This window comes from Myxine glutinosa, chromosome 6 (genome assembly GCF_964187855.1).
Source record: "Myxine glutinosa chromosome 6, kmMyxGlut1.1, whole genome shotgun sequence".
NCBI lineage: Eukaryota > Metazoa > Chordata > Myxini > Myxiniformes > Myxinidae > Myxine > Myxine glutinosa.
In genome coordinates, this window is record NC_136266.1 from 6315484 (window position 1) to 6342464 (window position 26981).

The window sequence follows — 26981 nt, forward strand, 5'->3', positions numbered from 1 at the left end:
TATATATATATATATATATATATATATATATATATATATATATATATATATATACAGAAGATTTTGTTTTCTTATACGACCAAGGATGGTCCGTCTGAAAGCCTTCAACTCCATACAACAGAATTACTGAAACCACGGCGGGGGCTATGACATTTTATGTCTTTTTCTTCTTGTTTTCTGTATTTACCTGCTCTTTTGTCATTCTCCCAGTTGTTTGTGTATATTTCTTAACATTTCCTTTTATATATTTATTCTGTCTTTATAATTGTTGAGCCTGTTTTTTTGCCGTTTCAGTTTCCTGTGCGGCATCTTCTATTCACACCTGTTTTTGGAAATTCTTTGCAAGGGGAGTTAGGGATACTTTTTCAGGTTTAATGGGTTCATGTTTGTTTCATGTTCACTGCACGAGCAAATGGAAGCAATGTTTCTTCCAGAATGGTCCTGTACTTGAACTGGTTCAGGTTTCCATTCAGAACAACCAGGTCAGTTTTGCCCCCTGCATGAAAAGCAGCTCAAACGGTCACCCCACCACCTCCAGCTTGGACTCTTGGCACTATACAATCTTTGTTGTAGGCTTCATGCACTTGTCTGTGCACTCGGACGCGGCCATCTTGACGATAGACCAGAAATCTAGACTCCTCACTGAAGATCACGTGATTCCAGTGTACTGGCTGCCATTGACGGTGCTCTCTGGCCCACTGCATTTGGCGCTGGCGGTGTTGTCTGGTCAGGCGTGGCTTTCTCAGGGGACGCCTGGCACGATAGCCTGCTTGAACCAGTCGTTGGTTGACTAGCCTTCTGGATACATGCACATTTGTCAGTTGCTGCCACTCAGCCCTAAGCCGATTAGCTGACTTGGTACGACCATTGCGGACTAACCGGTGCAGCTGGCGATCATCCCTCCTTGTGGTTCTGCGGGGACGTCCTGGCCTCGGTATTGGAGTAGGGACACCCCTCTGAGCATTTCGTTTCAGGATCTTTGACACCTGACCTTGAGTGTTGCCATACTGCCGAGCAATAGCACGCTGTTTCATGCCGTAATTTCGTAAAGCCACCAATCCATGACAAACAGCATTGTCGAGTTGACGGACCATCTCCAGAGGAAGCGGCAATAACTTTTTGAGACGTGCAGCAGTTGTTTTCCACTAATACAGAACGCAACAACCCTTGTATACTTGACTGTGAAGCCAATCATCAAATGCACCTGTCCGTACATTTTGCCACGCCACCTGTGATATAATCCTGTTGTTGACTTCTTGCTGCGAAAGACAATCAGTGACATGGTTCTTTCAACAAAGACATCACCGAAGGGTAAAAGAAACTCACCAGATTGATATACTGAGTTACGAAAGTAAACCCAAGTCAAGAAAAAAAAAATTCCATATTAAATGCCAAGTCTGTACATTTAGTCAGGTTCACTATGTTTTTTCGTTCAAAATCATGGTAGATTAGCAAACCTATACATTTTTGGAAACGTTATTACATGGAAAATCAGAAAATCAATGTTTACATTTGCCAATTCCGACCAATTCCATTCGACCAATTCGACCAATCGCTTCGATCGACCATTCGACCAATTTGATCGACCATTCGACCAATTCGATTTGCCAATCAATTTGACCGACCTTTGCTTGTGTGGAACGGACTGTGAAAACGATGCGGACTATATTGTCGGATACGACACACAGGACGGTGATGACGAACTCTAAATGGCATATTCTGTAATCGTGTATGTTTGATGCCATTGACTGCCTGTGTATATTTTGTCATTGACTGCCTGTGTAGATGTGAAGTTATACTGACTGCATGTGTATATATGATTTTGCTGACTGCCTGTGTATGTTTGGTGATATGAATTATTGTGTCACATTTTGATGTTATTAACTGCCTGTACAAAATGATAACATGTATTTGATTATGCAACTTATCGCGAATATAAAGACAGTATTTTGCAATTCAAAACCTTTGATTCGTGTCTTACCATTCCCCATAGCACTAATTTGATACTTTCATTGGATTCCTTGTCCCTGAAAATATAGGTTTAGTATATTTTAAAAAGTTTTTAGGGTAATTAGAGGCAGAAATAGAACAAAATATGTATTTTACAGTGGCCATTTTGAAAATCCAAAATGGCCACCATACAGGTATCTCTCCAAATGTAAACATTGATTTTTAGTTTCCTTATGCTGTAACCTTTCCAAAAATGTATAGGTTTGCTAATCTACCATGATTTTGAACGAAATATAATTTATTGACATAGTGAACCTGTCTAATTCATTTCCATCACTCTTCTCAACCAGTCACTTTCATCCTTCCTCAACACATGACCAAACCATCTCAACCTGTTCCTCTTCACAGCATCAATCACAGGCTCTATTCCCATCATCTTTCGCAATTAATCATTCGTCTTCCTCTCTCTCAGCGACACTCCGCACATCCACCGAACCATTCGCATTTCCACCCTTTCCAGCCTTCGTTGCTGCTCGACATTCATGACCCATGTCTCACTCCCATATATCATAACACTTCTCGCACATGCAGCATACACCTTTCCCTTCAGCTTCAACGACACTCCCCTCCTCATCAGCACGCCACTCAGTTCCCGAAACTTCTTCCATGCATATCTCACTCGAGCAACCGTTGCCGAATCTGATCCACCTTCTCCATTCAGCATGTCTCCGAGATAGCAAAAATTTTTCACACCTTCCAGCTTCACGCCGTCTCCAAGATCCAACTCAACATTTCCTCCATCTGCAGCTCCCTCTGTGCACACCTTACATTTGAATGTAGCTGCCACACTGGTTAATGACCCTCTCAGACCACTACATTTTTGATGAACCCACTCAGCGCACATTGTACATTGAATGGAGTTCACTCCGACACCCTTCCTGTACACAGCACACGGCCACTTCCCAGTTCTTTCCACCTCACCACATGCTTTACCACTTGCCATCACCTTCGTCTTTCCTATATTCACCTTCAGACCTTTTGTCTCCATACTTTCCTTCCACTTGTTCATCTTTTCCTTCAGTCCATCCATACTTTCCGCAATCAACACCAGATCATCTGCATACAACAACTCCCACGGTAAACCCTCCTTTACAGTCTGAGCCAGCACCTCCATCACAGCTACAAATAGTAGTGGACTTAGTACCGACCTCTGATGCACTCCCACCTTCACCTCAAACTCACCACTGTTCCCGTCCTTCGTCCTTACAGCTGTGCGCACTCTTTTGTACATTGCCATCACAACTCTGATCAACCATTCCTCCACTTCTAACTTCCTCAATGCCCATGTCAATACTTCGAATGGAACCCTATCGAATGCTTTCTCCAGATCAACAAACCCAAGAAACAACTTCTTCCTCTTCTCCATGTACTTCTGCAACTGCCTCACAATAAAGAGCGCGTCTGTCGTTCCTCTTCCTGGCATAAATCCAAACTGCATTTCGTCGATCTTCACCTTCTTCCTTATCCTCCTCTCCAACACCCTTTCCAATACCTTCATTCCATGCTCCAATAACTTTATCGCTCGGTACGAGCTACACTCTAGAGGGTCACCTTTCCCCTTGTATAGAGGGACAAGGGTACTCAGTTCCCAATCCACTGGAATTTGGCCTTCTTTCACCACCAGATTACAGATCTCTGTCATTCTCTTCACACCCCAACTTCCTGCTGCCTTCAACTGTGCCTCATTCTATGCAGATATTCTTTGGTAATTGATTTGCACATATTTTATGACAAATTTGGTGGCCCTCTTCTTCTACAATATATTTGAAGACCATAGAATTATAACCAGGCTAAGTCACATTTTATTTTTTTTCCCCCGTTTTTCACAATATTTTTCACGTTTTTCTCGAAATGACTAAAATGTGACTTAGCCTGGTTATCTATATTATAATAGCCGTAGATGATTCTGTCTGTCTGTCTGTCTATCTGTTGGGTGTCTGTCCGGGGTGTGGCTTACTCGGTTTGCAGAGTAGCTCCACCCATAGCTCCACCCATTCTGGGAGTGGCTATAAACAAATATCCACCATTTTATTAACTCGCATAGCTTTGAGTCCTGTTTTGTAGGCCCGTGGTGTCTTGCTCTCCCCCAGTTTTATTTCAAATCAAATTCGATAAATCATTTCATTTTTCACAGTCGCTAACATAGTTTTAGACTCGGTTGAAAAAAAACGGGAAGAAAATCCGATGAAAGTTGCCGTTTATAGAACGAAATGAATTCTCAAAGGCCTGTAACTTCAAGGCCATTGAGTCTCTCTCACGCCTTTATCTCCAATCTAACTCACCATATGATTTCATTTTTATCGATGGTTTTACTTTTAGACTCGGTGTCAGCAATAATTGAGAACAATCCACACACGCGGGAAAATGCAGAGATATATTTTTTAAAATCGCGTCATGGTGTATCATACACCGCCCAACATGACACCGCCGGCAATGTGTCGATATATATTAAAAATTCGCTTTTGCTTTTCCGTTATGATATATTACTATTTCGTTTGATGATAGTCGTCACAAAAACGTCAACAATGATGCCGACATATATTTCTTCGTTTTTATTTCATTCAACATATTAGCCGGAAGTAAAATATGTTTCAGGAAATTACCGAGAGATATTTCTTCGTTTTTTTTATTAGTTATGTGCGCATACACTTTAAATAGGTTTATTTGAAATCTTTAATTTTCCACAAACATTCCACACACGCGGGAAAATGCAGAGATATATTTTTTAAAATCGCGTCATGGTGTATCATACACCGCCCAACATGACACCGATGGCAATGTGTCGATATCTATTTTAAATTCGATATATCATTTCATTTTTCACAGTCGCTAACATAGTTTTAGACTCGGTTGAAAAAAAACGAGAAGAAAATCCGATGAAAGTTGCCGTTTATAGAACGAAATGAATTCTCAAATGCCTGTAACTTCAAGGCCATTGAGTCTCTCTCACGCCTTTATCTCCAATATAACTCACCATCATGGTTTTAGACTCGGTGTCAGCAACGCGGGAAAACGCAGAGATATATTTTTAAAAATACACCATATCACCGCCCAACAGCCAACAAGTATCATACACCGCCCAACATGACACAGACGTCAACATTTCGACATTATCGCTTTTTCTTTAAACCGAGCCGAACCGAATAAACCGAGTGAATTCACCGTTTACCTTTGGTGACAGTCGTCACAAAACGACATATATTTCTTCGTTTTTATTTCATTCAACATTTTTAGCCGGAAGTAAAATTACAGAGAAATTACCGAGTTCAGGAAATTACCGAGACATATTTCTTCGTTTTTTTATTTATTAGTTATTTGCGCATACACTTTAAATAGGTCTATTTGAAATATTAAATTTTCACAATGTAATTTACTTGCCATTTGTCATTTGATAATTATGAGACACTTCCTATTGAGGATCGTGACAATTCATGTGGTGCGTGGAAACTTCCATTTCCAAAATGGATGAAGAACGCAGACCTGAACAGGATGCAGCTAGAAAACGAATGAGAAGGGCGAACGAGTCCGTCGTCGAACGTCAATGCAGACTTGAACAGGATGCAGCCAGAAAACGAATGAGACGGGAGAACGAGTCCGTCGACGAACGTCAATGCAGACTTGAACAGGTTGCAGCAAGAAAACGAATGAGACAGGAGAACGAGACAGTTGAGGAACGTGAACACCGACTCGCACAGGATGCTGCTGCAACAACGATGAGGAGGGAGAACGAGACCCTCGACGAACGTGAACACAGACTCGCACAGGATGCTGCTGCAACAACGATGAGGATGGAGAACGAGACCCTCGACGAACGTGAACACAGACTCGCACAGGATGCTGCTGCAACAACGATGAGGAGGGAGAACGAGACCCTCGACGAACGTGAACACAGACTCGCACAGGATGCTGCTGCAACAACGATGAGGAGGGAGAACGAGACCCTCGACGAACGTGAACACAGACTCGCACAGGATGCTGCTGCAACAACGATGAGGAGGGAGAACGAGACCCTCGACGAACGTGAACACAGACTCGCACAGGATGCTGCTGCAACAACGATGAGGAGGGAGAACGAGACCCTCGACGAACGTGAACACAGACTCGCACAGGATGCTGCTGCAACAACGATGAGGTGCGAGAACGAGACCGTCGATGAACGCCAACACAGACTCGCACGGCATGCTGAGCAACAAAGACGTTGGAGTGCTCAGCAAACATATACAACCGCAGCCATAATGAATCCGGCCGAAGTATCCGATAATATTGTTCAAGAGCATAAATGCGGTCCAATGACGTCACCATGTGTGTACTGTTCTTAACACCATTTCACAAATGAATCAACAGGACAAGGGGATGGATTTACACTGTGTTGTTCCAAGGGAAAAGTTAAATTGCCTCCACTATTTGCCGTACCTGCTCGACTGCAACAACTTTATCAGGGTGACGATGGAAAATGTCGCAACTTCCGAGACAATATCCGGAATTACAATTCGGCATTAGCTTTTGCATCAATGGGTGCTCAGATCTCATCTCCTCCAGGAAATGGACCATACTGTTTCAAAATCCACGGTCAAATTTACCATCGCTGTGGTCCATTACATCCATCACATGTACATGAACAAGCACAATTTGCACAATTATTTATTTTGGATACAGCTCAAGCTACAAAGGAACGTATGAATCGACCTGAGAATCACAGATGTTTGCAAGAATTGATGGCAGAACTGCACAACATACTATCTGACGTTAATCCTTATGTCACATGTTACAAGACTATGTTCGAGCGTGAACAGGAAGAAATCAGGAAAGCTGTCCTTGAAGATCGCCTCCCTTCTACCTTGGAAATGCATTTTCGTCGACTGTGTGCAGACGACCAAAGACGTTACAACATACCAACTGCTGATGAAATTGCTGCTGTCTTCGTTAGTGGACAAGATGGTGAACCACCTGCAAACAGGGATTTCCAGGTTCATTTGCATGACCAGGGCGTACACAATCTCTCTCCACTTTCCTCTCACATTGATCCCATGACATATCCCATTCTCTTTCCACATGGCGAGCCTGGATGGATGATAAACATGCCTCACCAGCGACAGACTGCGGTTCGAAACAAGGTAACTCATCGTGAATTCTATGCCTACCGACTGGCTATTCGAAATGAATTCAGCACTATCCATTCTTCGGGGAAATTGTTCCAGCAGTATGTTGTCGACGGATATTGCAAGGCAGAAGCAAATCGACTGCAATACTTCAAACAAAATCAGGAAACCCTTAGAGCCATGGAATACAGAGGACTACTGGACCACGTCCAGAACGTTGCTGCTGATAACCAACGTCCTGTCGGTCGTATCGTCATTTTGCCGTCGAGTTTTGCAGGGAGTCCCAGAGCTATGCAGCAGAACTACCAAGATGCTATGGCCATTGTTCGCAAATTCGGAAAACCAGATCTTTTCATCACGTTCACGTGTAATCCAAAATGGACAGAGATACAAGAAAACATCGGCCAACACCAACGAGCTGAAGGCAGACCAGATTTAGTGGCACGCGTGTTTCATCTGAAATTAAAAGAGTTAATCGACGATATAACGAAGAAGCACGTGTTGGGCAAAGTACGTGCATTTCTCTACGTCGTCGAGTATCAGAAGCGTGGCCTACCGCATGCCCACATATTACTCATGCTGTGCCAAGAAGATAAAATTTGTACCGCTGAAGACATTGACAGAATTGTTTCCGCACAAATTCCTAATTCAAATGAGTCACCAGAGATCCATTCCTTGGTGAAGTCTCACATGATACATGGTCCGTGTGGCAATTTAAATCGCCATTCGATTTGTGTGAAAGATGGAGTGTGCAGTAAAGGCTTTCCAAAAGCGTATGCTGCAGAGACACTTGCGAGCATAGATGGCTATGCCCTTTACAAGCGTCCCCCAAATGGACCCACCATAACCGTTCATGGAACCGATGTTGATTGCCAATATGTCGTCCCATTCAATGCTTATTTACTGAAGAAGTACAGAGCACACATCAACATTGAGGTTTGCGCAAGCATAAAGAGTATAAAGTACTTATTTAAATATGTGTACAAGGGACATGACTGTGCCAGCATCGAAATTCGAGAGCGCGGGAGAGTGGAGGTGGACGAAATAAAGACCTATTTGGACTGTAGATATGTCAGTGCCCCAGAGGCAGCATGGAGATTGATGGAATTTGAAATGCACAAACAGTCCCATTCCATCACCAGACTTGCGGTACACTTACCTGAATTGCAGACTGTTGTGTTCAGGGATGGTAACGAGGAAGAAGCCATTGTACGACATAGGGGTACAACACTTACAGCTTGGTTTCAGTTAAACCAGAGAGACCCTGAGGCACGAAGTTATCTGTACCATGACATTCCAAAATATTACGTATTTGAAGATGGACGAAAGACATGGAAACTTCGACGCCGGGGCGGCAACAAGGTTATCGGACGCATGGTTTCGGCAAGCCCTATGGACATTGAGCGCTTTCATCTTCGTGTACTCCTGCTGCACTGCCCTGCTAAAACATCATTTGAAGATCTCAGAACCGTAGATGGAGCAGTTTGTGAAACATACAAGGATGCAGCCAGGAAATTACATTTAACAGAAGATGATACAGAATGGGACAGGTCCTTAGCTGATGGAGTTATCTTTGCCATGCCACAACAATTGAGATCTCTTTTTGCAACCCTATGCATATTCTGCACACCAACAGACACGTCGGCACTGTGGGAAAAATATAAAAACGACCTTTGCGAAGATTTTGTGCACAGCGGCCATATCTTGGAACAAAGTATTTTCATGGCATTGCGAGAAATACAGTCCTTCCTCCTGAGACATGGACAGACCTTGGAAGCATTTCAGTTACCAGTACCTCCAGACACTGTTGAAGATCTTTCGAGCGATGATTATCAGTATGTACCGGGAGATGAACATGAAAAAGGTGAAAACAACAGACAACTACTAAATGATGACCAAATCAAAATTGTAGATGAGGTCCTACAGGCCGTTCATTGTAGGGACCAGTACACAGGCAACCGGTTGTTTTTCGTTGATGGACCGAGCGGAAGTGGCAAGACCTTTCTCTATAATACGCTTCTGCACATCTTGCAAGGCCAGTGTCGTTTGGTTCTTCCAATGGCGTACTCGGGCATTGCAGCAACATTGCTAGCAGGGGGCCGTACATCGCACCATCGATTTAAATTGCCAGTGCCCATTTTGGAAAACTCCACATGCAACATATCACCTACGAGTAAAGATGCAGATACTCTAAGGAAGGCCAACCTATTCATTTGGGATGAAGCACCTATGGCTCCAGCATATGCTTTAGCGGCTGTTGATCGATGTCTCCGGGATGTAACCAGCAACAACATTCCTTTTGGTGGAAAGGTCTTACTTCTTGGTGGGGACTTCAGGCAGGTTTTGCCCGTTGTACCTCGCGCTGCACCTGCAGCAATCATCGCCACATGCATCAAGCGTAGCAAGTTGTGGCCAAAGTTCAAACTGCTGAACTTAAAATCAAACGTGAGAGCTAATGATGACGAAGAATTCTCAAAATGGTTACTGTCGGTTGGAAATGGGACTGTGGAAACAATTCCTGACTCAGATTTAATACGACTGCCTGATCGTATCTGTGTAGAAGACAACATGTCTTTAGCAGAGGCTGTTTTTGGTAATTTGAACGAAATCCATTCAAACTATGATGCGCTGGCACAACGAGCCGTGTTGTGTCCAAAGAATGAATCCACATTTGTGATCAACGATGAGATACTGGATGCATTTCCTGGGGAAGAAAAGACGTACTTCAGCGCTGATTCCATTGTCTGTGATGACCCTGAAGAGGCACTAAATTATCCTATGGAATTCCTAAATCAATTAACTCCTTCTGGAATGCCATTGCACAAACTTCGTCTCAAAGATGGTGCTGTCATCATGTTACTCCGTAACTTTGATCCGAAACAGGGACTGTGCAATGGTGCAAGATTGGTTGTTAAAAGATTGTTGCCAAACATAATAGATGGAGAAATAATTTCTGGCAGTCACAAAGGAACACGCACATTTTTACCCAGGATTAGTATTGCACCTTCCGATACAACACTACCATTCGTACTCAAACGCCATCAATTTCCAGTTCGTGTGGCATTCTCTTTCTCAATAAACAAGAGTCAAGGTCAAACATTACACAAAGTTGGGATTTACCTACCAGAACCCGTCTTCAGCCATGGCCAATTATATGTTGCATTGTCGCGTGCTAAACGATTTGAGGATGTCAAGGTAAAGGTAGTCAGTAATGGCCAACAGGGAAAAATTGATGGCCGCAGTGGAATCTTCACCCGTAATGTTGTTTACCCGGAGGTCCTGCAGTGACACCATTCAGGCAACAAAAGGAGGTCACGAAGGAAAATAGTTAATTACTCCGACACATTTAGTTGCGGTGATTGAAAAATCACCGGACTATTGTTGCTGTTTTGATGCTTTTTACTGCTGTTTTCATGCTTTTTCACTGCTGTTTTGATGCTTTTTCAGTGCTGTTTTTTCACAGCTGTTCTGATGCTTTTTCACTGCTGTTTTGATGCTTTTTCACTGCTGTTTTGATGCTTTTTCAGCTGTTTTGATGCTTTTTCACTCCTGTTTTGACGCTTTCCACTGTTGTTTTGATGCTTTTTCACTGCTGTTTTGATGTTGTTTCACAGCTGTTCTGATGCTTTTTTGCCGTTTTGCCTAAAAATCTCATTTCAAAAAAAAAAATTCCAAACAAATCTCACAATGATGACATATAATTCAACGAAAACGTTGAAGCAACCGCATAATATTACGGTGTTGTTTAACTCTGAGTGAGAATAGTTCTAAATTTTTAAAACTTTCTTCTGATATTTGTGATTTCTTTCAAACAAACTGTATTTCCCATCTACACGGGCATGTATGTATTCCTATTAACGTTATGTAAAGTACATAAATTGTGTGGATTACATCATTTGTGGATGTGATCAATTATTGCCAGTAACCATTTTATATAACTGAATGTGCAGGTGCAGCATCTAACTCAATATGTCGAAATGTCACACACATCCATGCCCGTGGGATTCCCACGGGTGACCCCGCTAGTAATTCTATGGTCTTCATTTGTAAGATGGTTTGTTGTCTAGCTCCTGGATTGTTGTACCTCGATTGATTTTTATGTTGTCCATGTGTGTTGGTCGACCTTGCAAAAATGTGCACTTTGCACACTTATGTCGGCCAAATTCCATTTGGATGCAGTCGGAGAATAGTTTCACCAATTTAAGTTGTTCTGCCAATTTTTTGTGGTTTTGTGTAAAGAATTTTAAATCATCAATGTACAGTAGATGCGTCACCTTTCTTGATTCTTTTGATGTTATTTTATTAGATGTTAGAGTGTATCCATGGCCTTGTTTATTAATGAGGTTACTTCGAGGGTCCAGGACTCGGCAAAACAGGAGAGGGCTGTCTGTCTCCATGGAAAGGCTGTCCTTGGAAGATCCCATGTCACATCTTTACTCCTGGTATTTCAAGCTTTCCTTTTGAGTGCTGCAGGATTAGTGTGGTATTCCATAGATCCATGGCTTTCTCAATCAGCTTGATTAATTTGGTGATTTATCTTGTACATTTCGATGCACTTTATCATCCATGAATGTAGGACACTGTCAAAAGCTTTTTAGTCTATCCATGCTATGGACTCTTCTTGTGTTGCAATTTTCAAGTATGGCCTTGTTTAGTAATAGATGGTCTATTATTCCATAACATCCTCTCTTGCATCCCCTTCTGTTATATTTATAGGCCTTCTTGTTGCAGTAGGTGATGTTACATTGTTTCTGAATGATTGTTAAAAGTTTCTTGGTGGACAGGTTATTGGATGGTATTTTTCGAGTATTTGGGTTTCTTCTGATTTTGGGATGAGGAAGGTGTCACCTTCTGAGAGCCATTCCTCTATTTCCTGATCCCCTTGGAGAAGCTCATTGAATTCTCGAGCATAGTGAACGTGAAGAGCATCGAATTGCTTTATCCGGAAGTGTGGGATTCCATCTGGGCCTGGGCCTTTGAAGTTTGCCATCTTTGCCAGTTGTTGTCTTATCTTTTCTGCATCAAATATTACTGGGGGCATTTCCTCGACATGTTGCTTCTTCTCTTCCAGGTTTCAGATCCATTCTCCTCTTTATTGCGTTCCTTTTGATCATCATACATTCATTTCCAGAATTGTTGGTTCATCTTTTTCAGGAGGGGATGACATTCTGCTTCTGTTTCCCTAGTTAACAGTAAATATTTTTGGGTTGTTTTCAAACATCTGGCCTTGTCTTCTCATCGTAGTTTTCGATTTTCAGTTTGTTTTCAGCAACCATGACTTCAACGTCTTTGTCTTCAATTTTATTTTCTGGATTCTCCTGTTAAGTTTTGGCCTTTGATTTCCTTTTTGGAATTGCTGTATTTGTCCTGTCTCCTTTTAGAGAATCTGTCTCTCTAGTCTTTGCTTCCATGGTGGTGTTTGGTTTATATTTGTGGGACCTGTTCTGTTGTGGTGTTTTGTTGTTACTTTTTCCTGAATGAATAGTGCTAGTGCAAAATTCATGATGTTTATTTCTTTCAGGGGGATTTCTGATTTTGGTAGTTTTTTTAAAAGATTTGTTTGTTCTGCTGATTAATGTTTTTGTGCATTTATTATTCCAAGTACACCTGCTCACGATGGGAGCATCAGGGGTCATGTTATTATCCTTATCATTATTGCCAATTATTATTACTGTTGCGGTTTTGTGAATAAAGGATGACCCCCCTCGTAGGTAGATGCACCACAACATGTAGCCTCGCTTTATTTCAGTTATTTCTTAGTAAATGTAAGCGTAGTCTCCTTTCCTGTGTTAGTTTTGTGTTGAGCAGGCCAGTAAGTGTAGGCCTCAATTGGGCTAGAATGCCATGTGCTCGGCCTGGAACAAGTCTGGCAAGGCCGAAGGGAGGAGCTGCAGGGAGTGGCCGGTAAGCAGCGAGCCGCCAACCAGAGCTCGAGGGGAGTGGCTCACCATGGCAACGAGAGGAGGGGCTTGGAACATTCGGGTAGGACAGGGGAGGGGCTATATAAAACCCTGCCCCGGGCCCCCCGCACCAGAGAATCAGAGAGCGGCAGAACGAGTCGGAGAGTGACAGAGCTGGGAGAGACGTGGTGGTAAAGTGGAGTGCGCCCTAAAAGTCGTGGTGGTCGAGTCGGCGATCAAAGAGACATTGTAGCCACGAGTGGGTTGAATTGCTCGATATAGTCGCTGTACACAAACTCTCCCCGTGCCCTGCGCTCTGCTGCTGCCTGTATTAATCGCGCTGTGTGAAGACAACCCATTCCGGGCCACAGATGCGCGATCTCCTTGCCTGCGCTCCCAGCACACGTGCCGTGAACAACCGAGGGCCACGCCGGGCGAGCTGTCCGGAGTGAACGGTGCCCGGACGCGTTTGGGTGCGCGAACTTATTCTTCCTCCTTTCCCCTGCGTGAGTGAGTGGGCCCTTTGTCTGGGTATAAGTTAAGACTGCTTAAGCCTGCTCTGTGTCTCTTCGCCCTGTACATTGTAAATAAACCTAATCTTCCTTCTATTTGATCGTCCCCGTCAGTTCCATCTATTGGCCTAGCATCGCACGAATAAAACCGCTCGAATCGGGTTCAATAGAAGTAACAGCTCGAGCCACGTGATACGCAAACCGCTCAGCGTACTCGATTAGCGTGGCTTGTGCGAGGTCCGGTCTCCGTTTTCGTGGCAGCGTGGGTACCAAAGGTACATGTGGAATCGACCCGATACCCTTTTCCACGCTCGCTGCGGGAGTGGCGACTCGGCCTCGTGGACTCGAAGACCCGAGGGGGAAAAGGGGTTTAACCTCCCCTCTGTACATCGACAGCTTCGAGAGATCCGCAACAAATTGGTGTCTGGGAGTGGGATAATTGGACCTAGAGTGCGCTTCACGCACTCGAAATTACGAGCGAACGAAATTTAGTTTTAAAAGCCAAATTATATTCATACGATGGCTGGTAAAGGCGGTCAAATGCCGGTGGGGGTAATAGAGGAAGAATTAATGGCCCAGGACCAACAGGGACAGTTGGTAGTGGAGGCTGAAGAGGGTGCGGCAGTAGGTAAAGACAATGGCCGCGCTTCGCACGTGGTGGCGGCGGAGGCTAAACCCGTTGTGCAAGTGAGTGTTGAAGACATGCAGTTATTCATGACTATTTAAGAAGGAAATGAAAAAGAGGTTTGATCGAATGGATAGGAGGGAGGAGGCGAGACGTGAGAACAAAAAGATGTTTGATCAGATGGACACGGAAATAATCAAATCCAGATGCAACATGGATACAATGGAGGAAATCGGGCGCAGGTTGAGCGGGAAGGTCGCGGTGGTACGCGACGGGGTGAAGCGATATGGCGAATGCGTGGAGAGCGAGGTGAAGCGGAGCACAGCCAAGTTGACCGGGGCTATGGGAGTCGCGACGCGGGGTGTAGAGGAGCTGACGATCGTCGAAGTGAGACCAAAAATTTTCGGGGCGCTTGCGAAAGCTGGGTTGGAAAAGGAAATTTTAGGGGCACCGACGATCGTCGTGGTAGAAAAAAGACCTGGGGTTGAAGAGACAGAGTAAATCACAGGAGAAGGTGATGGAATCCGCACAAAGTTTGTGTTTGCACCGTGATGCCGTGCTTGCTAACCCAATAAAAGGTTTGCAGGTGCTGGCGCAGAAGGAGGGCCCCGAGGTGAGTGAAAATGGCGCGAATGTGTTTGGTGCGAACGGGTGCTCGGCGCGCTTGGGAGAGGCGAGACCCGGGCGATCGCGACGGGCCCATTGTGCGGTGTGAGAGGAAGTGCGTGGAACGAGTGTGTTACGGAGTGTGTAACAGAAGAGTGTGCATCAGAGTGTGCGATGAACGAGTGTGCACCGGACGGTGCGAGGGCCGAGTGTGTGGAGAGAGTGTGCACCGGAGTGTGCGATGGCCGAGTGTGCGATGGCCGAGTGTGCACCGGAGTGTGCGATGGCAGAGTGTGCACCGGAGTGTGCGATGGCCGAGTGTGCACCGGAGTGTGTGATGGCAGAGAGTGTGGAGAGAAAGTGTGCACCAGAGTGTGAGCGCGAATGCACACCGGATAGTGAGGAAGAACGCACACCGGGGTGGTGTGCACCGGAGCGTGCGACACCGGGGTGTGTGGAAGGTGCGTGTGTGCCTGGGTGGTGTGCACCGGAGTGTGCGATAGCGGAGTGTGAGCAAGAGTGCACACCAGAGTGGGTGGAAGAGTGCACACCAGAGTGGGTGGAAGAGTGCACACCGGAGTGTGCACCGGAGTGTGCGATGGACGAGTGTGTCGAGGAAAATTGTGCACCGGATTGTGCAGAAAAAGTGTGCACCAGAGTGTGCGAGAACGAAGTGTGTAAGGGGCGTGTGTGCGCCTGGGTGTGCGAGTGTGGAGTGGGTCGAGCGTGGCGAGGACGCGGCTGAGGCATCGACACAGACCGGGGTAGCGCGTAGTGGGACTGGTGGCGTACGCGAACCCCCGGTGAGTTGTGTGCTGCAGGGACCGGAGGGGATCGGTGCCGCGTCAGTCTCACGAGGACCGGCGTGCACGATTCGTGCCTCTGGCCCCCGCACTGTATGGTTGGTGCCGTATGGCGGCAAGGGCGATCGGCCGGGTTCCAGGGGAGGTAGGAGTTATCGGAGCCGCACACCCTATCGGGTGCGGTGCCCCGACCGTGGCCGGCTGGGTCATCGTGCGTGGGACCGCGAGGCCCCGCGCAGAGATGGAGCGCAGCACCTGGGCCCATCAATCCCTTCCCCCTTGGATCGAAAATGCCGGACGGACACCCTATACAGGCGACCAACCACCCGCATGGATCGCTCGGCCCTTTGAGGCCGAGCCGTGACAATGTACCTCCATAGATGGGGGCTCGTATTGTAGCGGACTGATGAGAGTAGTGTACACCACGTGGGGGAATGGTAGTGTCACCATTACTCCCACGGGGGGCCCATGAGCATTAGTTTAGGGGGATGGCAGTGTTAGGCCCATGGAGGGGCCAGCAATGGTTGCCTCCATGGGGCACCGAAGCTAGCCGAGGGAGGGCTATGATAATGTTAGGGATCTAGAAGACAGTAGGGACAAGAGTAAAGTAGTGACACCTGGACTATAGAGGGGACGTAGAGAGTTTAGGTGGATGCTAAAGGAAAGGGAGTGCATAGTGTAAAGGGACGACGGGGAAGCATGAGTTTTAGGGGAACTTAGTTAGGTAGAAGATGCTGTGTGAGTGAGGAATTGTGTTGAGAATAAACGGAGTTGTGTAGTAGTGTGGAAATAAATAGTGTGTGAAAGTAAAGTTGTGGAATGCTTGGTGTGGAATAAAAGGTGTGTAATGCATGGTGCGAAGGATCAAATGGGGGAGAGTGGAACCCATTCGCGGAAGCCCGGGGGGGGGGGGGGGGGGGAGGTAGTGTAAAGCCAGGTGGAGGGCGCAGGTAAATTGTATGGATATTGACACCTGTGGTGCGGGTAGTAGCAAGAAGTGCTTTGTCGGGTGCATGAGTCAGTGACATGGCTGGGCGTGTGGCTTACTTCGTGCATGTGGTTATTGAGGCACTCCGCCACTGGTAGTTTGTAGGCCAGGTGACGCTGCAGGTAGGCTCTGGGAGCCGGTTAGGTTAGTTGTGAGTGGGGCTCGAGGATCGCAGGGGAGGACCCGGGTTGCCCGATGCCAAGGTGGGCATAGAGGGGGTAAGAGCCAAGGAGGGCCTTCCCCGGTTAGGTAGTCGCAGGAGCAGGCAAGCTCGGGAGGCGGCTTCAGTGGCGGAGGTGCGCAGGTAGTTGGACCTGCTAGTGGAGCCACACGACCCAGCCCTGAAATTGTGTGAGGGCACAGTGAGAAAATTTGTGGGGTGAGACCCAAATTTGGAGGGCACCACAGTGTGGGCAATGGGAATTCGGGTTCTTAGAACCACATAGTTTAAAGAGGCCGATTGGCAGGGTACGACCCCGAGTAGTTTAAATGAGTAATGTCATTAGTGTAGTTAGGATGAGAGATCCCTTCGCACCATCCACAGCCATTCACCAAGAAGGACGAGCTCCACACCGAGGCTCTGTAAGCCATTTGGAAAGTAAGACACATCATGACGTAACAGTGACATTGTTGTGTTCCATCCCTTCCTTCCTGGGAGGGATTTGGGAACGAATTTGGCATAGAGGGGGATATGGGAGACAAGACGTAGAGACGGATTGCAAATACAAGGGGGGCTAGGGTAGTGTAGCCGACGGTGGGGGGGGTACGGACGGCTAGGGACGAGTTTACTCTGCTCGCTCTACCGCATCCCTCGCACCGCACCAGGCATGGTGGTGCCTGGTCACCTTGTTTTTCATGTGCCACTGTGTCCTTTCCGCTTGCTTGTTGTGCTTCGTCTTCCCTCCCCGCCCCAGGACCATTTTGGAGGCCGAACTGTGCAGCATCCATTCTGCACCCTTGCTACGCCTGTGCAGCACCTTGTTGCCAGTCCTTTTGCGATACCCTTGCTACACATGTGCAGCCGAACTGTGCAGCACTTTGCTGCACCCTTATCACACTAATGGACCACAAGCCTTGTGGCATCGCACCTCTGCTGTGCAGCATCTTGCTGCAAAATCATCTTGCACCTTCGGACCACTTGTTTGAGTGGCACTGATGCCACGCAGTTGGACCACGTGGGAGTGGCCCTGCTTGGCAATGAAAAACAACCATTCTGAGTATTGCGTTGCAATACATGTCCCCTACAGGCAGTCTGTCATTCGGAAAACTGTTGGGGAAATTAAAAAGGGTTATTCACCCACAGGTTCTGAATCGTTCCCAATCGCTAATTACCTCAGGAGGGGCTCACCTGTGATTCGCACTCGGGACTTCGATTTATACACCTTGCAGACAGGTCAGCAGAAGCACGAGAAAATAAGTTGTTGATAAAGAACCTTTCGAGTCGCTAAATATCAGTAATTTATTATATTTTCCGGTTAACGATCAATGATCGGTGTATATATATATATATATGTTGCTCGGCTTGGCTCCGCCCCTCCCGAAAGCGCGCGCTGTGTCGCGCTGTTGACGTTTGCGAGACGAGGCTGAGGGCGTGCGGTGCGGCTTGAGGAGAACTCTAGAATATACAAGAGATATCCATTTAAAAAAAAATATTTTCGTTTAATTAACGATATCTGCCAAACCACGTGCCCTGTCGCAAATTCCAAAAGGACATTTTAGTTGACTGACATGCTGAATAGATCTGTGACGTTTCCCCTCGATTGGATCAAAAATGAGGGAGGAGCTCAGTTTTAAAGGTTCATGCTTAAAAACGTCATAACTCTGAAACCATGCGATGCATGACGTGACGTCATTTTTGTTCGTCATGGGTATGCGATTCTGCATGCAAAGTTTGGCCTCGATCTGTTCAGCCGTTGCAGAGAAAAAGGGGTTTTAGTGTTTTCACGAAAAACAATATGGCGGCCGAACCACGTGATCTGTGACGTCATAATTACCATTAAAATATTCTACAGACCGAGTCCCCCCTACGGTGAAAATTTGATGTCAATCGGTCCTATTATTGCAGAGAAAATATTTTTTAAAGGAAATTAAAACTTAAAAAGGCACTGAGTTAAGGATCATCAGAATAATCAGAATTCCGAAAGTTCAAAGTGCCATAACTTTGTCAAAAATGATCGAAACGTCGTGACGTTCGAACTCGATCAGTAACTTATCATGAGGAAACCATGTGCCAAGTTTGAAATCATTAGCATTAAGCGTTTAGAAAAAACTTCGAGAAAACTGTTCTTTGCATGACGGACTGACGGACTGACAGACGGACAGATGGACAGACTGACAGACAGAGGGACGGCGTGCAAACCTATAGTTCCCTCCGGTGTACACCGGTAAGGGACTAATAAAAGCAATTGTGTGCAATTGTTTACTATTGTGAGCCAGGTATGAAGAAGATGTGGAAGCTTAGATGGCCCTGATGCTTCAAATGGCCTGTATGCCGTCAGGGCCAGCCGGTTTTGTTAGCCGCACACAGAAGACGCAAGATGCAAGATGCAAGCAGCAAGTGCCATTTGAGTGTTTTGTTTCCCTCCCCTCCAATTTTCTCTTCCTAAAGTACAGGTCCTGGGTCATAGAATTGTAAATAAAGTTAAGTTCCATGCATGTACATATAAGAATGTTGCCCACCGGCTATGTGTGTAGTTTGAAAATTCCGGAAATACTCGGGTAGTTGTGGGTATGAATTTGTTAGATTGTGGCTGCTCAACGCAATAGGGGGGGACATATTTAGTGTTAAAAATGTCGCAGACATGGGTCAGAGTAAATGCTAGGGGGGATTACACCTATGTGTCACATTTAAAAGTAAGGGTAAATTTGCGTGCCAGGCTCTACCGGTCATTCCATTGTTGGGGTCGACTCGGGACGAGTCTGGTGAGAGAGGGGGTGTAGTGTTGTGGTTTTGTGAATAAAGGATGACCCCCCTCGTAGGTAGACGCACCACAACATGTAGCCTCGCTTTAGTTCAGTTATTTCTTAGTAAATGTAAGCGTAGTCTCCTTTCCTGTGTTAGTTTTGTGTTGAGCAGGCCAGTAAGTGTAGGCCTCAATTGAGCTAGAATGCCATGTGCTCGGCCTGGAACAAGTCTGGCAAGGCTGAAGGGAGGAGCTGCAGGGAGTGGCCGGTAAACAGCGAGCCGCCAACCAGAGCTCGAGGGGAGTGGCTCACCACGGCAACAAGGAGGGGCTTGGAACATTCGGGTAGGACCGGGGAGGGGCTATATAAAACCCTGCCCCGGGCCCCCCGCACCAGAGAATCAGAGAGCGGCAGAATGAGTCGGAGAGTGACAGAGCTGGGAGAGACGTGGTGGTAAAGTGGAGTGCGCCCTAAAAGTCGAGGTGGTTGAGTCGGAGATCAAAGAGACATTGTAGCCACGAGTGGGTTGAATTGCTTGATATAGTCGCTGTACACGAACTCTCCCCGTGCCCTGCGCTCTGCTGCTGCCTGTATTAATCGCGCTGTGTGAAGACGACCCATTCCGGGCCACAGACGCGCGATCTCCTTGCCTGCGCTCCCAGCACACGTGCGGTGAACAACCGAGGGCCACGCCGGGTGAGCTGTCTGGAGTGAACGGTGCCCGGACGCGTTTGGGCACGCGAACTTGTTCTTCCTCCTTTTCCCTGCGTGCGTGAGTGGGCCCTTTGTCTGGGTATAAGTTAAGACTGCTTAAGCCTGCTCTGTGTCTCTTCGCCCTGTACATTGTAAATAAACCTGTTCTTCTTTCTATTTGATCGTCCCCGTCAGTTCCATCTATTGGCCTAGCATCGCACGAATAAAACCGCTCGAATCGGGTTCAATAGAAGTAACGGCACGAGTCATGCGATACGCAAACCGCTCGGCGTACACGATTAGCGTGGCTTGTGCGAGGTCCGGTCCCCGTTTTCGTGGCAGCGTGGGTACCAAAGGTACGTGTGGAATCGACCCAATACCCTTTTCCACGCTCGCTGCGTGAGTGGCAACTCGGCCTCGTGGACTCGAAGACCCGAGGTGGAAAAGGGGTTTAACCCCCCCTCTGTACGTCGACGGGCTTTGAGAGAGCCGCAACATTATTATTACTTATGGTACATCAGGTGATTGAAAGATCAGACCGTGTCTCACCATTCCAAGTTCCCGTTAACAAAACATGCCTCACCATTCCAAGTTCCTGATTATAAAATTTACTTCCATAATGGTTTCGGGGGCAAGAGTGGCACGGGGCAATATCGCACGTCACAAAACCCCTTGGGGAGTGGGGATATTGTTTTGTAAGATCATTAATACCATGCTATTATCATAAACGGCTTTTGTAAAAACGCCATGAAAAACGCCTTGGAAGAAGGGTCCGTGTTATTAACCCTTGTGGGTTAATCTGCACCTCTTCAACTACTGTAGATTTTCGATTAGATGCGTTCGTCAAAGTGACAAGGATAGACTGATGTCGGGATTCCTCCAAATTTATTTCAGTTTCGTGTTAAACAGCATTAGCTACTATTTAAAAAGGTAATCACATGTGTTTGTGGTTTATAATAGTTTTACTTCTGGCTGGGGCAGTTAGCCCGTTGCTCACACAAAAACAGCACGATAAGCTATTTATACACATTAACATGGCGTTTGTTCAAGGAGGAAACATCCCTTGGGGAGGTTGGATATTATTAGTATTAATATTGATTTTGTAATAACATTATTATACTTTTGTTATGAGAAGCAGCCTTGGAAAAACGCCACGATAAAGCCATCTTGACATGGATATACACCTCAACACGCAACCCCATTGGCAGGGAAAACCCCCTTGGTGGAGAAAACCCCTTTGGCAGAGAAAATTCTTGGAGGTGGACAAATGAATTCGCTGCAACCTGAAGTGTGACCCTTCTTGTTTGGTAACAACCGAATGTATCGCTGTCAAAAATTGTCAGACAGACAGACAGACACCAAATTGCATATTTTCGTATTATGTAGTCAAATTAGTTGTGGTTCTTCAGTTGGTGGCATTTGCACCTCCTCTATCTCATTCCTAATCTGCACCTCTTCATCCTTCTGCCCATTATCATTTCTATCTGTTTGTGCTGTAGTCATGAATCAGTTTCCTTCACCACCCATCCCCCTCGCTTCAGATCCAGAGCACGTTCAGTGTGGAAGGACGTCCTCCGTCCCCTCAGAAGTCCATCTTTCATTATTTTTTTTTCATTGCCGTCCTGCTTAGATCTTTCCTTTGAGACAGGCAGCACGTACTCTCAAAGGGAAAAAAAAAAAATTCGAGTATTGAGGGTATTGCATTGAGGGTATTGCAAAATAAAAGAGGGTATTGCATTCGACTCAATTTGCTTGTTTGTCTGTTTTTGTTTGTTTTTATAATGAGCAGAAAATAAATGGTCTTCAAAAGGGGTGTTTAAACACACCCAAACACCCAGTTTTCATTCAAGAACTTTGAATCAGATAAGTATGCATGCAAAGTTCATTCGTTTTGGAATTATGGAGGACAGACAGGCACACACATGCACGCATAGTCTTTTATCAATTATAGATAATGCATACAGTTCAAAATACAACAAAACAAAACAAAAAAATTGCCAGTGATGGATATGCACACTTTGGCAGGAAGTAATAATTAACAGTCCACTGACCTTTGACTTAGATGCCATGCTGACCAGGGTAAGATGTCGCAGCTTGTTTTTATGGGCAGGGGTAAGTTCTGGGAGACTATCTGCCCGTTCTGGAAACAAATGTAAATGGTTATTGGTGTAGTAAATGAAGGAAGGTGCAAAGCACCCCTTCCTTTATATGGAACGGTTTCTCTGTATGCAACTTTAACATAGGGACTGAACATGTTAATTATAGGGGCTGTCCACCTAAAATGTGTAGGCGCTCATATCTCAAAGGCTATACATTGAAACCAGCTGAAACTTGGAATATACATTGGCCAATACATCCAATTAATGGCTTTCAAAACAAATGCAACGTAAACGCCATAGATTTTGCTTTTAAAAAATAATAAAAATAATACACACACACACGCGCACACACACACACACACACACACACACACACACACACACACACACACACACACACACACACACACACACACACACACACACACACACACACACACACACACACACACACACACACACACACACACACACACACACACACACACACGCACACCTCTTTTTTTTTTTCATTTCTGTCTCATGATTTTCAATTCTTATTTTAAAATGCATTTAATTAATTGTACAGTATTGGTTGTTCCTAAACGTAAATATAAATAATTTAAAGAATGATGTTAATTTCACAACATCCCATATTCAACTTTATTTAAATTGTGAATCTCAAAACATGTCTTTTATGATCGTAATCCATGATGCAAACAGTCATACTGGTATTATTCATTGCACCAATGATGATGTTAGGAACCATTTCAATAAAGTGACCAATGACTTATTCACAAGCCCATAAACAACAGTTCTTTACCGAGACCGTTGGTGAACTATCAAAGCCAAACACACAAGTACAATCGCAGCACGTCAGCATCGAGTGTATCTGCGCATTTCAAAATCCCTCACTCAACATCGCCATCGGCATACGATGCAAACATATGATCCAAACATCAAAAGCACTGACCCAGGTAATCCTTGTACGTGCCGTAAGCAAATATATTCAGCAGTTCAAAGGCTTTGCAGTGAGGTCCGTTAGCAAGCTGGGAGGTGGGAAAGTGTCGACGATGGTCAAGGCAGCATTGGTGATTTGACAAAAGGAATATTAAATACAATATAACATAAAACTGTGTGGAGGAGTGAGTTTTGAAGTGCTGGTCATGCTTTAAAATATAGTACTTGGTGTTAAATAAAAGTGACAGGAAAGTAAAAACGAAACAAAAAAAAACTCAGTAAAAGTCCCATTAATGACGACCCAACATGTCCAGCCCAGAACCCACGGCCTGGACGCTCGAGAGCTGCAGAAGTTCCCCGAAGGCATAAACCCCTGGGGCTGCCATCGCTTGCCCGAGGACCTCGGCGAGACGGCCATCTTGGGACTCACGCGCCTGTGTTAAAAACCCTTCCAACATCTTTGTCTCCATAACAACGGCTGTAAAACAAAAAGGGCACAAGGCAGAAACAAACATAACAGGGGGCATGGCCACTTCGTTTCAATTAATATTTAAAAATATCTGCTTTGGTTGACAACACAAAACAAATCATTGCAACAAAACTCTTGGTAAGCATCATGAAAGCATCAGGACAAAGTGTAACAATTATAAATCAAAATTACAGCCTTTAAACAAATGTAAAGAAAATCTTTAGGGAGAGAATATCACATCAACACTGCGGATCTTCAACCCTTACCAAACCTCCTCTTCTACTTCTACTCCGACCTCAACCCCTCTTACACCTTCCTTCCCTTCCCCAACCACCCATGTCAACCTTCATTCCCCTCCCCATCCCCCCCATGTCAACCTTCATTCTCCTCCCCATCCCCCCCATGTCAACCTTCGCCCCCCCCCCCCAATTCGAACTTCGATCCCTTCCCAAACTACCCCTGTCAACCTTCATTCCCTTCCCTTCCCCAACCACCATCAACCTTCATTCCCTTCCCCAACCACCATCAACCTTCATGCCCTTCCCTTCCCCAACCACCATCAACCTTCATTCCCTTCCCTTCCCCAACCACCATCAAACTTCATTCCCTTCCCTTCCCCAACCACTATCAACCTTCATTCCCTTCCCCAACCCCCCATGTCAACCTTCCCTCACTTCCTGCACCCTCTTACTCTTACCCCCTCCAAACAGTAGATCCATTCCCCCCTCCCATCATCCCTTCTCTTGTTTGTAAATATCTTCACCCTGCGCCCGCGAAGCGAAAAGCGGGGTTAAGCAATCTGTGCGTAAGTGTGCCAGGTCTGCATTTTAAAAATTCATTTTCTCGGCAACCGTTGGTCCGATTGACATGAAATTTTACCGTACGAAATTTTACTGCCTGTAGATTTTTTTGCTGATAATTATGACGTCATAGGTCACGTGGTACGGACGCCATGTTGGAAAAACTTTACACCTCGATATCTCCCAAACCGCTCAATGGAAAAAAATTGAAACATGGCTCATTGTCAAGTACACCTCATGAGGAATAAGATACGTTAATGATTATGTCATTTAGAGCAGCAGAGATTGTCATATTGATGATCTGACATGTTGGCATTTCCATCGTCTCCACCAAGGTCCATTCATGAAGCAGAGATTGTCATATTGATGATCTGACATGTTGGCATTTCCATCGTCTCCACCAAGGTCCATGCATGAAGCAGAGATTGTCATATTGATGATCTGACATGTTGGCATTTCCATCGTCTCCACCAAGGTCCGTCCATTCATTAAGCAGAGATTGTCATATTGATGATCTGACGTGTTGGCATTTCCATCGTCTCCACCAAGGTCCATGCATGAAGCAGAGATTGTCATATTGATGATCTGACATGTTGGCATTTCCATCGTCTCCACCAAGGTCCATGCATGAAGCAGAGATTGTCATATTGATGATCTGACATGTTGGCATTTCCATCGTCTCCACCAAGGTCCGTCCATTCATTAAGCAGAGATTGTCATATTGATGATCTGACGTGTTGGCATTTCCATCGTCTCCACCAAGGTCCATGCATGAAGCAGAGATTGTCATATTGATGATCTGACATGTTGGCATTTCCATCGTCTCCACCAAGGTCCGTCCATTCATTAAGCAGAGATTGTCATATTGATGATCTGACGTGTTGGCATTTCCATCGTCTCCACCAAGGTCCATGCATGAAGCAGAGATTGTCATATTGATGATCTGACATGTTGGAATTTCCATCGTCTCCACCAAGGTCCATTCATGAAGCAGAGATTGTCATATTGATGATCTGACATGTTGGAATTTCCATCGTCTCCACCAAGGTCCATTCATGAAGCAGAGATTGTCATATTGATGATCTGACATGTTGGCATTTCCATCGTCTCCACCAAGGTCCATGCATGAAGCAGAGTTTCTCATATTGATGATCTGACATGTTGGCATTTCCATCGTCTCCACCAAGGTCCATGCATGAAGCAGAGTTTCTCATATTGATGATCTGACATGTTGGCATTTCCATCGTCTCCACCAAGGTCCGTCCATTCATGAAGCAGAGATTGTCATATTGATGATCTGACGTGTTGGCATTTCCATCGTCTCCACCAAGGTCCATGCATGAAGCAGAGATTGTCATATTGATGATCTGACATGTTGGCATTTCCATCGTCTCCACCAAGGTCCATGCATGAAGCAGAGATTGTCATATTGATGATCTGACATGTTGGCATTTCCATCGTCTCCACCAAGGTCCATGCATGAAGCAGAGATTGTCATATTGATGATCTGACATGTTGGCATTTCCATCGTCTCCACCAAGGTCCATGCATGAAGCAGAGTTTCTCATATTGATGATCTGACATGTTGGCATTTCCATCGTCTCCACCAAGGTCCATGCATGAAGCAGAGTTTCTCATATTGATGATCTGACATGTTGGCATTTCCATCGTCTCCACCAAGGTCCATTCATGAAGCAGAGTCTCTCATATTGATGATCTGACATGTTGGCATTTCCATCGTCTCCACCAAGGTCCATTCATGAAGCAGAGTTCAATCACCACAGCAGAGCCTTGGCCTCCAACTCAATGCAGAAACACATCCTCACTCATTTATAAGAGACACCATGGAGTAGAGATAGAGATACATTTCTCTAAATAACAAAGTTCAATGTTTTTCCACATTGTGGTATCGCTTGTCCCAACGTAACATGTAACGAAACTGACCAATCGGAGGCAGGTCCATGGTTTATAGCATTGCAATTTGTGGTTTATCGAACTTTATCGGTATTTTTTGTGGTACGAACCACCATGGGAAAAAGTGGTTGAGTACGGCACTAACCGCCGTGGCAAGAGAGTGGTGGAGTGCGGTACTAACCACCGTGGGAAGAGTGGAGGAGTGCGGTACGAACCGCCGTGGGAAGAGTGGAGGAGTGCGGTACGAACCGCCGTGGGAAGAGTGGTGGAGTGCGGTATTAACCGCCGTGGGAATAGAGTGGTGGAGTGCGGTACTAACCGCCGTGGGAATAGAGTGGTGGAGTGCGGTACTAACCGCCGTGGGAAGAGAGTGGTGGAGTGCGGTACGAACCGCCGTGGGAAGAGAGTGGTGGAGTGCGGTACGAACCGCCGTGGGAAGAGAGTGGTGGAGTGCGGTACTAACCGCCGTGGGAATAGAGTGGTGAAGTGCGGTACTAACCGCCGTGGGAAGAGAGTGGTGGAGTGCGGTACTAACCGCCGTGGCAAGAGAGTGGTGGAGCGCGGTACTTACTGCCGTGGCAAGAGAGTGGTGGAGCGCGGTACTAACCGCCGTGGCAAGA

General features: G+C 45.7%; 2 protein-coding genes across 3 annotated transcripts in view; one reads left to right on the forward strand and one right to left on the reverse strand.

The window, feature by feature from the left end:
• The window catches only part of LOC137429569 (COP9 signalosome complex subunit 7b), a 72872-nt gene that overhangs the window by 44561 nt on the left and 1330 nt on the right, over positions 1-26981 (reverse strand). For both annotated transcript variants that reach the window (XM_068119580.2, XM_068119579.2), the window contains exons 2-4: positions 23505-23656; positions 23192-23267; positions 22192-22280 (exon numbers count right to left, since the gene is read on the reverse strand). In XM_068119580.2, the coding sequence (XP_067975681.1) occupies positions 22192-22280; positions 23192-23267; positions 23505-23648 (309 nt within the window). In that variant the 5' untranslated portion in view covers positions 23649-23656. The remainder of the gene's footprint in view (positions 1-22191; positions 22281-23191; positions 23268-23504; positions 23657-26981) is intronic.
• On the forward strand, positions 147-11843 carry LOC144892540 (uncharacterized). Its single transcript, XM_078779500.1, has 3 exons — positions 147-158; positions 6996-9554; positions 11826-11843. Exons 1-3 carry the CDS (start codon positions 147-149, stop codon positions 11841-11843), a joined length of 2589 nt encoding a protein of 862 aa, XP_078635626.1.